We start from the raw sequence: 16,373 nt of genomic DNA on the forward strand, positions 1-16,373 counted from the left end.
TGCACGTTGGCCTGTTTAAGGGGAACGCTTCAGTGGCCGTAAGCATGAAGTGGTGATTAAGAATGCACGAATACTGTGAGATGCATGTATTTGGCTTGAGATCTACCATAAGCATGCATTTTCACTCACTGTGCTGACTGCAACACAAAATACGGATGCGAGTACAGATTCTCCGCTACTTTGTTTTGGAAATTCTCATGGTCTTTACTTGCGGCAGGTGTTCGGGCAAATCCCCACGCCCGCCTCGCCGCTTCAGCGCCCCATCTCAAGGGCGTGTGGAGCCCTCATCACCAAACGCTGAGGGATTCCTTCACTGATGCCGTCTTGCAGTTTTTGTGGTGGCAGTAAACACACACCAGGGGCATTCACGGGACTATGACTAATGGCTTTCATGCTATTTTTCAGAGTAGAGGATATGTCAATCTCAGGAGACCAGTTTAAATTAAAAAAAAAAGAACAAATAAAAAAACACAAGCAGTCACACCGTTGTGGAAAAATAACGCGCTGTGTTGATACTACCACCTGCGTCCTGTTTTGTCTTTGTTTTTGTGCACTCTCAGAAATAATGCGCGCCTCGCTGAAAGAAAATGGCACAGTTCTTGGATGTTGAAACCTTGTTGTTTTTTTTTGCCTCACTCTCAGGGTGAAGTCTTCAGCAGCAGAGAGAAGTTGAGCTCCGTGCTCGAGTTCAACGGGGCCACTTCCTGATGATGACAGTAAACATGGGTGAGTAGCGTTTGAAAGCGAGTTGCTTTAGGCTGCGCTGTGTACGTACAGAAACATGCTTGCTTGCTTACTGGGAATATACACACCTCTCGCTCTTCCTCTGGCAGGAACAGTGCAGAGAAAAACAACACATGTAAAAGCAAAGTGTAACGAAAAAAAAAAAAAAAGAGGGAAAGAAAAGACAGTTATTTTCAGATTTTGCACTAAGTTTGCATTGTGTTTTTTTTCTGTTGTTCCTCATTTTTAAACCTTTCCTCAGATATGAAGTCTTGATTTTGGCAACTTGAAGGTTGTAGAAGAGAAAAATAACGCCTTAAAACCTTTAACAACAGTGTGCATGTTTCCAGTGTACTGTGTTTATTTATCTCCTGCAAAATAAACTGTATAAGAATGTCTCTGAATGCACTCATGCATGCCTAAATTATGCAAAAAAATTTGCTAGCTGTGGACGCAGTGCTGTAAAAAAAGTATCCGCACCCTTCCTGATTTCTTAGTTAGTTTGCATATTTGTCACAATTGCATGTTTCAGACAAAGTAAATTTCATGTAAATAATATTAGACATGAATAAATACAACATGCAGTTAATGAAGAAATGAAATGACCATTTTATTTATTAAGGGAAATAAGTCATCCAAACCTATCGACCCTGTGTGGAAAAAGTAATTGTCCCCACAACCTGAGGAGTGTTTGTGCCACCCTTGGCAGCAAGAACTGCAATCAAGTGTTTGCGATAACTGGAATGAAGTGTTTTACATCACAGAGGAGGAACTTTGGCCCACTATTCTTGGGTTCCTGCTTCCAGAACAAAATGCTTGGATGTGCATTAGAAGTTAGTGAGGGTGATCTCTGCCTATGCAGCTTACTAGGGCTACCCTTGGAAAAAAAACCCTGATCTGGTGGTTGTCACACCACATCCTTTTTGACACACATTGAGGTCTCGAAACACATTACAGGAGGTTTTCAAATGCTATCTTTATGGGGGAGAAATTAAGGTTCAGCAAAAGCATTGCAATCAAATTTGAGTCTGGACTTTGACTAGGCCACTCCAAAACCTTTATGCTGTTTTTTTTTTTTTTTTTTTTTTTTTTTTTGCGTCATTCAGAGGTGGACTTGCTGGTGTTTTTTGGATCATTGTCCTTCTGCATAACCCAACTTGAGCTTTAGAACACAAACTGATCGCCCGACAGTCTCGTTCAGGATTTTCTGGTAGAGAGACGAATTCATGGTTCCATCAATTACGACAAGTCGTCCAGGTCCTGACGCAGCAAAGCAGCCACAGACCATCGCACTACCATCATTATGTTTGACTGTTGGCTTGATGTTCTTTGGTCAGCAGTGTTTTTTTCCTTTGAACTCTCCCATGGAGGCCATTTTTGCCCATTGTCTTTCTTGTTGTTGAATCCTGAACTTTGACCTTAACTGATGCAAGTGAGGCTTTCAGTTCCTTAGATGTTGTTCTGAATTGTTTTATGACAACCTGGATGAGTCATTGATCTGCTCTGGGGAGTAATTTGGTAGGTTGGCCACTCACCACTGTGCCAAGTTTTCTTCATTTGTGGATAATGGCTCTCACTGTGGTTCACTGGAATCCCAAAGCCTTAGAAATGGCTTTGTAACACTTAACAGACTGACAGATGTCCATGACGTTGTTACTCAGCTGGTTCTTTAGCTCATGGCACATATGCTGCTTTTTAAGATCTTTTAGCTTACTTCACTTTTGTCACATGGGTTCTTTTGGGGTTATAAGGGTTTTTTCCCCAAAAAAATGAAATCATCATTTAAAAACTTATTTTTTTTAATTTGCATTTACACATAAGTGTGACAAATATGCAAAAAATGTGGATGGGGATGAATGCTTTTCACAGCACTGCACGTTGTTGTTTCTCAACAGTAGATTCTCTGAACTCAAAGTATCAGCAGCCAGCATATGCTGTCAATTGTTTTATTTTGGACCTGCTTTCACTGTGATCAAAAATGATGATGTTTTTTTTCCACAGATGACGGTCTCCAAAATGGATCTGGACAGCACAGAAACTCACAAGGTAAACACCCAGCCTTGATGGAGCTACAGGAATTGTATGACATACTAGGCCTGTTCTGTAAATGTATGTAATGCTTTCTGGACAAAAGAAGAAATCAGCCCCACAGTCACGTCAGTGTGTTACGTAAGGTTTTCCACCTGACATAAATGTTGCTGCATGTGGTTGTTCTTGGCATTGGGCTTGGCGTGTCCATGCATCAGTGCAACAACGCGAATGGCTGGAAGCGTTTCCTGATCCAGGTGTTATAAAGATGATTGAAGTTTTGGAAACGGGAGCAGGAATTGTGCGATGCAACCTCTACCCTCAGGCGTTATGGAATTCTCCTGTAGATTTTTTCCTGCTCTTTTACACGGTGTGCGTCTCTTATTTTAGCGTGGCTTCGTATGAAGTCTTTCAGCTCTGTCGAGAGTTCAGTAAATAGAGCTGCAGCAAATTTCCTAGCTGATTGTGAGCTTTGAAAAAAAAGAACTCTGAAATTCTGAATTTTGCAAATTGTACATAATGCTAAAAACTACTCCCCATATTTAACACACATTAGACTGCTATTAATAGCTCTCCTCAAATAATTGCTTAACAGATCTTTCCAGATCTGTAACAGTAGTGGTGACACGGCTAAGCCAAGCTGACGCAGGCTGAGAGAGGAATGCCACGGCCTGCAGATACTGAATGGGCATATTTGCAAACATTGTCCAGTGAAAAGCCTTTAGCACAGACCTTGTACAAACATTAATTGCACAACCACTGTTGCACACCCACCTACATTACATCAGGGTCATTATTCTTGGTGAAAGATTAACTTCTGAGGTTTAAACATTACATCCATTAGGTGTCCAATTATATCTGCCACGGTTTCGATAAACAGCGAGGTGAGAGCTGGGAAGCCCGCCTTGCTTGTTATGGCTGACTTGTGTGTGTGTGTGTGTGTGTGTGCATGTGCTTGTGTCCTTGTTGTGCGTCAGAGCTCGAACCGTAGTGCTGCAGAGTGAGGACACGTTTGGCTCCAGCCGCTAATCCTGCCGGATGCCTTTGGCATGATGCGTCTCTCGGCACCAGGAAATCCCCTCAATGTCTTCATTCAGGCAGCCTGCATCTGTCACTCTCACACACACGCACACAGACGCTCTGCCTCGCTGGTCCTTAAATACTTTTGGCTTGCAGAAGTCGTATCCTCTCGTAGCTTGTTCTATTTCGTAAGCAACTTTAGGGTTTGGGGGAGCTGTCTCGCTCTACCTTCATCTCCCAGCTTCTGCTCTGCTTCCATAAAACCCTCAGCTCGAGCAGCAGTTACGAGAAGACGTCTCCTTTTTATTGTCACCCATCCTGAAGCAAAGTTCCTGCTTTATTTCGTCCACTGCCACTTTCGCAGTTCCCAGAGTTAGCCTGTGAAGAGACGAAAGATGCTGGGCGATGATGCAATGGGCAGCAACCGGTCGACATTGTGTAATGTTGCTCGCTCTGCCCGGCTTCCTGGAATTCCCCCTTTTTCTTATGCGTGTCACATTTTGCGCAACACACAATGAGAGCAGATGGGGGGGGGGGGGGGAGCTGAAGGTAGCCCAATTTATCAACCCTCCCCTCCTCTTCTCAAAACATTTGCAACTATTCTGGGTCACACGTTGCCATGGGGTTCCTGAAGCAGTCACTGAGGCTACTTCTGGCAGTGATGTGTGTTTGGTGTATGTGGCGGTTGCTTTCCACTGTTCTGGTGGTTAGCCTTGGCTGGCCTCAGCCTGGCAGTGGCCGTGGATCAGTTGGGAGTGATGTAATAACTTCACTTATAGGCAGCCATCAGAGCCAGCTCTGTGCACCACCACACATTTCTCACATGCTCTCACTGCCCCCACCCCTGTTCCAATGAACCCTCTCACACTCGCTTCTCTGCTATTATCCATAGGCTACAGAGAGCACAAACACACACACATATGCGCACACACACACACACACACATATACACATGCTGGCCTCTGTTTGTTTTGTATCCTTGACTGCAAGTGCACAGGGTAGTCTGGAGCTGTAAGCCTGTAGAGGCTGGACTCAAACAGCAGATTTCACGAGAGAGAAGCAGTGCAAATGAGAAACAATGACATAGGTAATATTTGCAAGAGTTAGTTTGTGAGATTAGTATTTGGATATTTAACAGTTTACATATTTATTTATGTATTGTGACTCATTTTCTCTATTTTAACAGAATATTGTTGGATTTGAGGGATTTTGTGCAAAAATTAGCTTATTCAGCAAATTAATTGATAATGGAAAACATTATCACGAGCTGCAGCCTTGCTCTCATGTAAAATCCTGTCACTACAGAAGGAAAAATAAATATTTTTGCATGCTTAATTTATTTATTTTTTTTGTCATATTCAGAGTTTTTTCCCTTGTGAGTCAGTCAAAAAATACATGAATATCCTGATGTGGAACAACATGGTTAGCACAGCTCCGCGTTCAGAACTTAGACAGTGATTCAGTTCCTTCCTGTTCAGAGAGGACATGCCTGGTCGAACAGTTAGTCAGCCACCGCTGCTGACAGCATACGTCATAAGTACCCGGGTCTCCTATCGTCTTCTTAGGGCAGTTTACAGCACTTTGCGTGCGTTTGTGTGATGGTGGCAGGACACATTGTGTTGTTTTACAAGGTTATTTACATAAATAGGTGTTATTTCATCTGTCTTATCTCTAGAATCTCCTTAAGGGAGAAAACTACCAGAAATGACTCAGCTGCCTCATAGTTACTGTCCTTTTCTCAATAAATAAATAAATAAATAAATAAATTCACCCACACAGGTATTCATAAAGTTGTTAGAACATAAAGGAATATATATTTTTGCCTGATTTCCTGTTTGATATACTGACTTTGCAGTCATTTTAGTGCTTTCAGACACTACGCGATCCAATGTGCAGTCTGGACCATGCAAGAGTACTTCTTATACTGTTGTTGCTGTTTGCTCCGTGGGCGCAGTGTTTTTTTGTTGGTGGAATTTTTCTTATCAGTCGGCATTATTTAGTTTCTTTTTAAGTGGAGGGACCGGACCACACAGCAAAGAAGAGAAACATGTCATTCACACTTCGCTCATGTGGCTAATTTGGAAGTGTCCGCTGAAACGTAATGCAACTAAGTGGCAGATGATGGACTAGGGGTAAACATAAGTGGATAATGAGAGAGCTGCTGGAGCAAATGAGCTCTGGTTGAAATGAAGAATACTTTAAATTCAGGTCAGTTTTGTTTACATAGCGCCTAATCACAACAACAGCTGTCTTAAGGCGCTTTAGATTATAAGGTAAAGACCCTTGACGTCCTGTGAGCAAGCAACAGTGGGAATAAAAAAACCCCTCTCTTTTAGCGGGAAGAAACCTCTAGCAGAACCAGGCTCCGGGAGCGGCAGCCATCTTTTCAGACCAGCTAGGGTAAAGAGACGGAAAAAAATAGTCAAGTTGAGAGAAAATAAAAAAAAATATGAGATAAAACACACTTTTAATACATTCTTAACTCTGATATTTGGTTGATACAGACTGTGTCATCTGTTTTCACCATTAGCTTTTCCTGGCTAACATTAGCTAAAATTAGCTAGCTGCGTGTTTAGCGTCAATGAGCCCAGTTTGTGATTTGAATATCTTGTCTACTTGGTTTGCATTTTAATAATATCCCACTACTGTTACCTTGTTTCATTTTAAAGGGCTGGTTGGTCGATACGTCTTCCCTGTTCTCTCCCACTTGTCCAGGAGTCAGTAGGCGAGCTTCGTGCCATTGGGGTTTGTGTAGGTTTTATTGGTTAGTCTCTGTGAGCAACTACCTATGCAAATAGATACAACTGCAGCACCACAAAACCAGCATTAGTCAGTAGAGTTGGTCTGTCACGCTTCATAACTGACACTACAAGCCATAGGAGAAATAAATAGGCCCCTTTATGTTGGGAAAGATAGCATGTCATTAAAGGTGCCATTAGTATTAATGGCTGTTGCTTTGTACTCCTGTAATATGAACCATGAGAAAATTTACCGTACAGTAAGGTATACCAATTTGAATAAGAGTTACAGAGCGCTCGGTATGAGAGGAAAAACGAAAGGTAGTCTGACAGTGACGTGTAAACTGATGTTTATGCATGAGTGCATCCTGACCTTTGAGTGAACCTGGTGTACTGGCCTACTGTCTGAGAACAGCTGGCCACAAGAGCCGTACAGTAGGAGCAAGATCAAATGCCATCCCAGACCCCATCTGCTCCCTGTGTTACTATGACTCTAGCTTTCATTCCCTGTGGTCTTTTACACACACATATAGACATCTATTCTATTAAAGAATGCGGTTTTTCCTGCAGGTGCTGTATTGCACTGCACACACCCAGCACAGGTGTGTGTGTGCCTGCGTGTGCATTTTTTAAAAATTATTATCATGACTAGACCTTGGATATATCTGAGAGACAGGAAGAAGCTGAGGTCAGCGACCTCTTCCTTATACTGTAATCACCCAACTCGGATTCCATTAAAGGCTTTTGATATGGTAAAAGATGACCGGATGCCCTTTTTTGTGAGCATGTCAAAAAAGGTGAAGTGAGGAGTAGAAAACTGAGAATTGTTGGCTTTAATACCTTAAAGGTTATTTTAATGACACAGACGGGTGTGGCACTTTAGTTCCAAAATATTTCATATTGAAACGTTTTCGACTTTCTCTTTTACCGCGCAGTCGCTTTTTTATAACATTTGTAACTGAAGAAAGGCAGCCTTTATCTGAAATATGCTCCTGAAATATCTCCACTGATATATATGTATTAGACTGCTTAATAAACAAGCTGCAGGTGACCATGTCGCCCTTTTTGACAGGCGTGCATGAAGCCCATACACGTGTTCCATTATTAAAACAACTTTCTCTTTTGTGGCTTTTCTATGCTTAAGTGTAGCATTTAAGAGTGGCCTGCATTGTTATGTTTACCCATATCATCAAAGCGAAAGACTTGAGTCACACATATCTCAGAGAAATATTAGGCAATATTTTTGTTTGTTTGTTTGTTTTATAGAGAGATAATTCTACCCTTATTAGGTATGTACCGAACATAAACTAGATTCTTCTCCATTAATGGAAACTCACACATGAAAACAGGAAGAGGCATGCCAGATGTTGCCTCACTGGATCTTCTGAGCCGGCACAAACTAAAAACTAAGGTCATGCTAAATGTCAAAGAGCACTCGTGTGTGGCCAGTAAAGTCACCAATAAAGTGAGGTCATTTGAAACAGATAAGGTATTTCTGCTTTACTTCCTACATTTAAGCGCAGAGTGTAGCTGACACATTTCTTCTTTCTTCCTTAGACGACGAGGAGGCACTTAACTCCATCATGAAGGACTTAGCAGCCTTGGGCCGTTGTTACACCCAGCACAACAGCCACAAGCCCAAGAACCGAACCTTACTCTACAAACAGGTACTCGTCGCATCCACATGTGCTGTTTCTCCTTTTATACATTCAAAATTGTTGAAGTGCTGATTTGAATCTATAAGAACTTTTAAAATTGGCTGTAAAATGTGTCTAAATATCAATTTTTTGTTTTTATTTTGATTGCTCTGTTGCCTGTGTAGTATGGGAATCAGTTTGCTTAGCCATATTTCAGTTAAAGAGCTGAGAGGATTTATAATGCTGCAGTATTTCTTTGGTTTAAAGCTACCACATATCCTGCTTAGTTACACTTCTTTAACCTTATCTGTCACTCTGTTTTTACTCAATACCTCAGCCCTGCTTCCTTTTTTTATTTTATTCACTGGAGTTTGAAGGTTGTGATCTAGTTTTGGAGATGATGAAACAAAAAAGCAGCATATTCACCGCCACAGCATGGTGCAAAAGTCTCGAGCCACTCCTCATTTCTTCATATTTTGCTTCCAAGGAGCCAGTCTTTGGATATCAGCTGCTTTTTAAAAAACCAAAAAAACCCCCAAAAAAAACCACAACTCCTTTTCAGTCCAGTGCATGACACTTTTCAGAGAATTGTTGTTTGTTTGTTCAGATATTAAACGCTGACCTATGAGTCATTCAAGCATGAAAAAAACCATGCCTAAGTCGAGGGATGACATCTTAGCGAAGGACTAATTTTAAATTGTGTCTTTAAGCGCTTTGTTATTTAAAGCCTGCCACACAAACACATTATTTGTTCACATTTCTTTAGTTGAATCTATGAAAAATGTCAAAGATGATGCAGTTTGGCAGACATAAAAAAATAATATTTTTGCAGAAACAACATGATCTCTGCATGGTGTGCAGCCTGTCCTTATAATAAATAGTCTTCTCAGAACGGATGGAACATATGAAGGCAGAAGAGTAACGTCAGATCCCTTTGCAGTTGCATCAGAAAGGGCATAAAGCATAAAAACTGTCAAATCAAACATGCAAAGCTGCCTGCTGTGGCGAACCCCTGTGAATAAGTGAGCAGCTAAAAGTAGCTTCTAGATTTTGATACTCTGTGCAGTGTTATCTGGAAAGCATCTGATTCTCAACAGCCAGGGAAGTGCCTAGAGGGGGACCCGGGGAGGCCTGAGCACTGCTAATCTTACAATACCCAACACTGTTGGGTTAGAGCATGGCCAGGATCACTAGTAATGTAGTTGAGTATATTTACATGTTAGTACATGTTTAATATACGTGCACTTGATTGAAATATTTCTATTTCATGTCACTTTCTGTTTTTACTCTTTAATTCCATTAATTTCACTGTTAATTTTTCACAGTTTTTATTATTTTTGTAGTCTGATTTCTTCTGGCCCCTCCCTTCTTTGTTCTTAGTTAGAAACACACCTGGATAGAAAAACACACAACAAATAAGAGTCATGGATTGGACCCCCCAGAGCCTATACGTCAACATTATTGAAGCACTGTGGGATGATATTGAGAAAGGCAGCAAACATCCAAACAAGAGCTTTAAATGTCCTTCAAGAAGCCTGGAGAACTATTCCTGAAAACTACTTCAAGAAATTATATCAAAACTTGACTAAGAGAGTTCAGGCTGTGTTGAAGAATAAATGAGGTCATACCAAATATTGACTTTTAAGCCCATTAGAAATGTATAAACTCTTATTTTTGCCTCATATAATATATTTCCATATATGCTGACATGTGAATAATGAAATTGCTGGACTAATCACGTTTTCCTAGCAGAACAAAAAGAAAGGAGGGTGGGCTTCTCTATTTTTTTATATATATATATATATATATATATATATATATATATCCCTCATCCTATTCATGTAGCCCCTTCCGCCGGGGTTACTTGCGTAGTAGCATTCCAACAAGGCCCTGTTTTCGTCTCTTGCCCACCGATGCCTTCTTGTTCCAGTAGCCCACTTTTCGTCAGGGTGCCCTGGTTCCTCAACACCTGACGCGGACCTTGTTGATCCGGGCGACGTCCGAGCCGGCATGCCTTCATAGCCTTAGGACCCTTACTGGATACAGACGCCCCAGGCAGGAATCGAACTTGCGATCCTCTGTTCCAAAGGCATGTAGTCTAACCACTACGCTATCCAGCTGCTATAAGGCAAGGCATACATGGAACGCCATAACCAAGTGGCCGGCATAGTGTACAGGAACATCTGTGCCGAGTATAACCTGGAAGTCCCGAGGTCAAAATGGGAGATGCCCCCAAGGGTGGTGGAGAATGACCGAGCTAAGATCCTGTGGGACTTCCAGATACAGACGGACAAAATGATGGTGGCTAACCAAACGGACATAGTGGTGGTAGACAAACAGAAGAAGACGGCCGTAGTGATCGATGTAGCGGTTCCGAATGACAGCAACATCAGGAAGAAGGAACACGAGAAGCTGGAGAAATACCAAGGGCTCAGAGAAGAGCTCGAGAGGATGTGGAGGGTGAAGGTAACGGTGGTCCCCGTGGTAATCGGAGCACTAGGTGCGGTGACTCCCAAGCTAGGCGAGTGGCTCCAGCAGATCCCGGGAACAACATCGGAGATCTCTGTCCAGAAGAGCGCAGTCCTGGGAACAGCTAAGATACTGCGCAGGACCCTCAAGCTCCCAGGCCTCTGGTAGAGGACCCGAGCTTGAAGGATAAACCGCCCGCAGGGGCGCGCTGGGTGTTTTCTATATATATATATATATATATATATATATATATTAGTTCAATCTGTATCATGCAAGAGGATGTAATCTTGACAAAAGCAGTATTTGCTCGAGTACTTGCAAAAGTATTCCGTATTGGAGTATTCCATTCCAATAGTTTCCGGTATTATGTACATTTATGGCAGTTTAAAACTGAACCAACACATTTTGGACAGCTTATCCTTCCCTTCAGTCACCTTGTGCCTCTCTGAAGTCGTTTTCTCGTGTATCTTTGCGTGTCTGTGGAATGATAATTGGCGAATCCTCTTAAAGCAGCAATGTTTATGATGAGACATAAACAAACAGCGAGGAGCAGAGAGGGTTTCCGGCCGTCACGGTGCTGCTTTCCTCTGCGCGTTGTTGGGGTAAACCCTTACGTTTTTTTCTTCCGCACTGATGTGATGACAGCGTTAGTGTAACACCGTTACCTCATGCAGACATGCAGGCTCCTCCAGATTCCTGCTCCCATTGGCAATGACTACGAATAGAAAACAAAGATTTGTCGGGCCATCGTCAGTGTTGAAGGATAATGTTGTCTTTGTGCTGTAGAACAAAATCCGCAGCAAATCCAGCAACGTGGATATAAAACATGTATCATCATAATGCTTTCTGTCACCTCAATTCCTGGTCCAGCTTATCGTTTTCATTTATTAGGCAGGCCAAATCCCACAGACGACTATGAATCATTTTAACTTTCCACTTCCATAACTCCCCTCTGTTGTTATTTTTCCTCTCAACAGGATTTAAGAGTCAAGCTGGAGCATGAGAGAGAAAAACGGTATGTTTGAACCTCTGTATTGTTTTTTCTGCTCTTCTGTCCAAGCCTTTACTCTGTGCTTCGGATCTTTTTTGTGTGTTATGCTTTGCCATGCCTGGGACTTTGTGTCTAGAGGAAATCACAGTTACATGCCAGAGGAGCATAAAGAGAGGGAAAATTTCTACTTTGACATTTAGCCGAGGCCTTATGTTTCAGGCTCGGATGGGCTGTTTAAGAGGGAGGAGAGGGGGGAAAAAAGAGAAGAGGGTCAGAGAGAGAGGGAGATCAAAAAGATGCAGCGAGAGCCAAACGTTTGAGTACAATGCGCAGACTTCCAGGCACACCCCAAATTAATGCTTCATCTTGTGCGTTTTCTCCTGCTTTCCCTCCACATTTTTCAGTCACGAGACATTTGTACTCGCTCACACGGCCAGCTTTTCACTTACTCAAGAGGCAGAGCTGGTTACTCAAACTGTTTGGAGACAGTCTAGCAAGCAGTTTTTTGTTTTTTTTGCCTCATAGTTTGTTTACCCAATGGGATGTTTAAAAAAGAAAGAGAGAGAATTTCTGACACTTAACTCTGTGTTGGTCTTCATTTTGTCCGCACTGGGATCCCAGCTCTGTCATGCCACGCACGGATGCTAAGTTGGGTCTCGCAGCTCTGGAGGAGGTTCCACTGGCAGACTCTGACACTCTAAAACAGGGGTCCCCAATCCCAGTCCACGAGGGCCGGTGTCCCTGCAGGTTTTAGATGTGTCCTTGATCCATCACAGCTGATTTAAATGGATAAATTACCGTCTCAACTGTCTTGAAGTTCTCCAGAAGCCTGGTAATGAACTAATCATGTGATTCAGGTGTGTTGACCCAGGGTGAGATCTAAAACCTGCAGGGACACCGGCCCTCGTGGACTGAGATTGGGGACCCCTGGTCTAAAACTTTGCTCAGGAGCCCGCAGAGACTGAACTGAAGTGACAAACACGATATGTTCTGTTAACACTGGAAACACCGGAGGGAAACTGACCAGAACCTACTGCAATAATTGCCTCGATTCATCAGAATATAGATGAGGGGAACGGGCATCGGTTCAGCGATACTGTGATAAGAAAGCCACAGGCTCAGAGGAGTGGGAAAGAGAAGGAAAGCGGTGTGCTCGGCCAGCAGAGCACTGCTTCACACTGGGCCTTTTCACTTTTTCACAGCCCTAATTGGCTACTGCTGAGGAAGAGACGAGTTTTTCATGTTCCTGTCTCTGTGTTTCTGCGCCCCCCCCCTCCGCCTCGTCTCGCAGTCTTCCCTTTCTCACGAGCTCCCTTCACTCCACACTGCTCTCTCAGAAAAGACAGCCAACAGCTCACTTTAGAAGATGCCATTCATAGACTTGAAAGGAAAATCTCTTTTTTATTTAATGATTTTTTTCTTTCATCCGCTTTGTCGATTCACACCCTCGTCGACCTCTTTCCAGAACAGAAAAGGATCGAAATCACATTAAAACCTGTGTAACTTCAATATTTATTTAACGCAGCTTTAATCAATATTTCTGTATATTAACAGGGGATCGGGTAACTCGAGGTATGCGACAGTGAAAAGGGTCACTCGGAGAGAGACAAACCCTCTGAGAATTATTAACAGGCTACAGTCAACACCAGCTCTGCAGAGCGTTGCAGGATCTTTCAGCTCACTGTTTTGGTTTTCCACATCAGGTGGTCTAAAAAGCATGACTCGATGAAAGCTAATGTTGTGCTTATGACTAATAGCTGTGGGTTTTTTATTTAAATAAAATAAAAAAGCAGTTTTGCGATTGTGAACTGATTATTTAAAGCGGGGATGTCAAAGTCATTTTACATTGTGATTCATGTACATCCTACTTTGATTTTAAGAGGGCGGGATCAATGAAACAAAGTGATAAATGTGTGATAAAACTGTCTCTGGAGTCACTGTAGGAAAAAAATATAAAAACTGCAAAATTTTTTTTTTCATTTAATTGCTACCTAATTATTGTGGTGTAATATGAATTGCAGTAGGAGATTTTTATTATAAGAGAAGGTGTAAAACTGTTAAAACTGTTAAAAGTTCTTATATTCCAGAAGGACGGATTGAAGTCTCTTTTTGGAACGATTGTGGCCCTCGGGCCTCATGTTGAATACCCCTGGTTTAGAGTTAGCAAAAACTTTTTTTCCTCAGTTTAAGCCTCTAAACGGGGCTTAAACTGCAAATACTCTCAGCTAAGTAAGAAAGCAAAGCCTAAAAAAAAATATAACCCTCATAAAAAATTCAGTGAATGGAAACTGAACTGCATTTCTTCGATCTCGATCTAAAATCTCTTTCAGCACAGACCCTACGAGCCGGCTTATTAGATTAGAAGAAGAAAGAAAATAATCTGAACTTCCTTTCATACTCGAGCAGCTACTATCAAGACGATCTGACTGCACAGATCTAATCCCAGGCTGTGCGGTGAATAGAATTATATTTGAGGGTCCTCTACCTAACTCGAGGTATCAGGAGTCCCTGAGTCAGGATGATCGTGTTGTCCGTCCACAGTGGAATCGGATCCGATGGTCTCTCTCTCTCTCTTTTCATTGGCAAGCACTGAAGGTTTGGGGCAGGAAATAAGAGCTGTAGAGCGACTCGCTCTTCCCCCTACCTCAAGGTCTACAGCCAGAGAGAGAGAGCGGGAACAGAGCCAAACCTTTTTTTTTTTTTCTCTTAGTGTTTATATTATTGTGAAAAATTTTTTTTCCACGAGACAAAAGGGAAAGAGAGTGCGCTGGGACGTGTGAAAGCATTCTTCCAACTCTGCAAACCTCTGCGACTGAGTGTGTCCGCATGCAGAGGAAGAAAAGCCATATCTTTTGGAGCCGCATCCTTGTACAAGCCCCCCAAACCCCCTTCCCCACATCCCTCCAGCTCTTTATCGCACACATCATCACCAAATCTAAACAGAGACGAGGAGTGTTTAGCTGTGCCGCCGCTTGCCTCTGATCTGCAGCCTCCCCCCTTTTCCCAGAATCCATCCAAATGAGGGAACCAATGAGCGGTCATTAAGATAGGCAAAGCTTTGGCCTCTGATGAGGAAGTGATGGGATAAAAACAAGTCCCTTTTATCAGGATACTATAAAGAGATAGTAGCGCTGCAGATTCTTCAGAAGCAGAGAGTGAGGTGGGGGTAGATGGTGGTGTTGGGGGGAGGACAGGACAGGAGTCTCTGCTTCTCTCTCTGCTTTATTTTCTCAGGCTGCCTCCCCCTTTATTTTCTCTCACAGTCGTCTGTAAATATCTCCATGTCTCTGTATCTTTCACTCTGTCACTCTTTAAAAGACGAGGGAAAGACACACATCCTGCTGCTTTTGCTGCCGCTCCAGATTTTTCCCCCCCTTTCCTCTCAGGAAGTTTCCCATCTGCCTTTGTGCTGGCTTAGTGGAGAGGCCCAATGGTGTTGAAACAGTGGCCGATGCACACACTGATTGGGAAGCACACTCATGCATGTAAAGTTTTACAAACACACATGCGTCTCATATATACACTCACGACAAGACTTTTGCTGATAAGGTCGGTCTCGGACGGGAATACACGTAAGCATACAGTAGATAAGCACAGACATGCAAGTGGAGAGTATGTCTGCACTTTCTGTTTTCACTGCACTGATTAATGCCCTCTTAGCATCTCGGTGGCTCGGCTCACTCCTCTCCTCGACCCTGCTGACCCCCCGTCCGTTTATCTTCTGTTTCCCGCTGCTGTAAAGTAAATGAAAACGGGTTCTTAGAGATTTATCAGGTGCAAGCTAATGCTACAAACCAGTAGCCAGCAGGCTGTCAGCTCAGCTGCAGCCAGACACAACATGACCGTCTTTCTCCCACCTCTGACCCGGCTGGCCTTCTCCTTTTTCCAGAATCATCCTGTTTCAGAGGCCGCTGAAGATCAAAGAGCTGCTGCAGAAAGTGACCGAGGCCTTTGGCCAGCAGATGGACATGTTCTTCATGGAGAAAGAGGTAAGAGAATGACTCGTGTAGCTGGCGTGTTACAGTTTTATCTGTTGTTTTTCGTGACAATCCTCCAGTATGCACTGCAGTACGCGTGTCCTCGAAGTGGCGTTACGTTTGTTTTCTCAAGCTGTCAAGATCCAAGAAAAGCTTTGTTTATTTACATGTTTTTTGTTTTTTATTGTGAAACCCTTGATGTCATACATGTGCTGCTGCATTCACGTGCTCTTGTTGCTGAACAATAGAGAATTGAAGCTCATGTGCTGTGTGCTTTCTTGTCCTATCAGCTGCTGCTGCCCCTGAAGACGCAGGAGGACCTGGATCAGGCGGTGCTGACGCTGGGCTGCAGTTCGGGGACCAATGGGCTGCTCAGGATACTGCTAAAGACTCCTAAAAACAACCATGTGAGTTTTTAAGATGCTCACTTTTGTGCAGTTAGTGGGAACAAAGGTGAATGAAGTCATCCTTTTAGTTTTTTTTTTTTTTTTTTTTTCTTTTTTTTTTTTGCAAAATGAGGAAACAAACCACTTCCACACACGGTGATGTAACTGAACAATGAGGTAATGCTGTCCTCCCTTCCTCTGCTGAGCCGATTCCCTTTTTTCACTCTCTCCTACTTCCTGTGTTTCCAGTACCTACAGGTGAACAGCAGGGACAAACAGAGCGAGATGAAGTCATCGAGGTCACTGGGAGATTTGAAGGGCTCCTTGCTAAAGGGCTCAGAGAGGGTGCGCAAACACTCAACAGGTGAGCTTCCATGTTTTAAAAAAAGTGTTTTTATGCTGTT

General features: G+C 42.8%; 1 protein-coding gene across 3 annotated transcripts in view; it reads left to right on the forward strand.

Annotated features, from left to right (window-relative positions):
• map3k22 (mitogen-activated protein kinase kinase kinase 22) overlaps positions 1 to 16,373 on the forward strand; it is a 39,705-nt gene that overhangs the window by 10,477 nt on the left and 12,855 nt on the right. For all 3 annotated transcript variants that reach the window (XM_040044498.1, XM_040044501.1, XM_040044499.1), the window contains exons 2-8: positions 643 to 726; positions 2,725 to 2,769; positions 8,067 to 8,176; positions 11,593 to 11,630; positions 15,496 to 15,595; positions 15,874 to 15,990; positions 16,219 to 16,333. In XM_040044498.1, the coding sequence (XP_039900432.1) occupies positions 708 to 726; positions 2,725 to 2,769; positions 8,067 to 8,176; positions 11,593 to 11,630; positions 15,496 to 15,595; positions 15,874 to 15,990; positions 16,219 to 16,333 (544 nt within the window). In that variant the 5' untranslated portion in view covers positions 643 to 707. The remainder of the gene's footprint in view (positions 1 to 642; positions 727 to 2,724; positions 2,770 to 8,066; positions 8,177 to 11,592; positions 11,631 to 15,495; positions 15,596 to 15,873; positions 15,991 to 16,218; positions 16,334 to 16,373) is intronic.

The sequence above is a fragment of the Simochromis diagramma genome, unplaced genomic scaffold, assembly GCF_900408965.1.
Source record: "Simochromis diagramma unplaced genomic scaffold, fSimDia1.1 OVJJ01000602.1, whole genome shotgun sequence".
NCBI lineage: Eukaryota > Metazoa > Chordata > Actinopteri > Cichliformes > Cichlidae > Simochromis > Simochromis diagramma.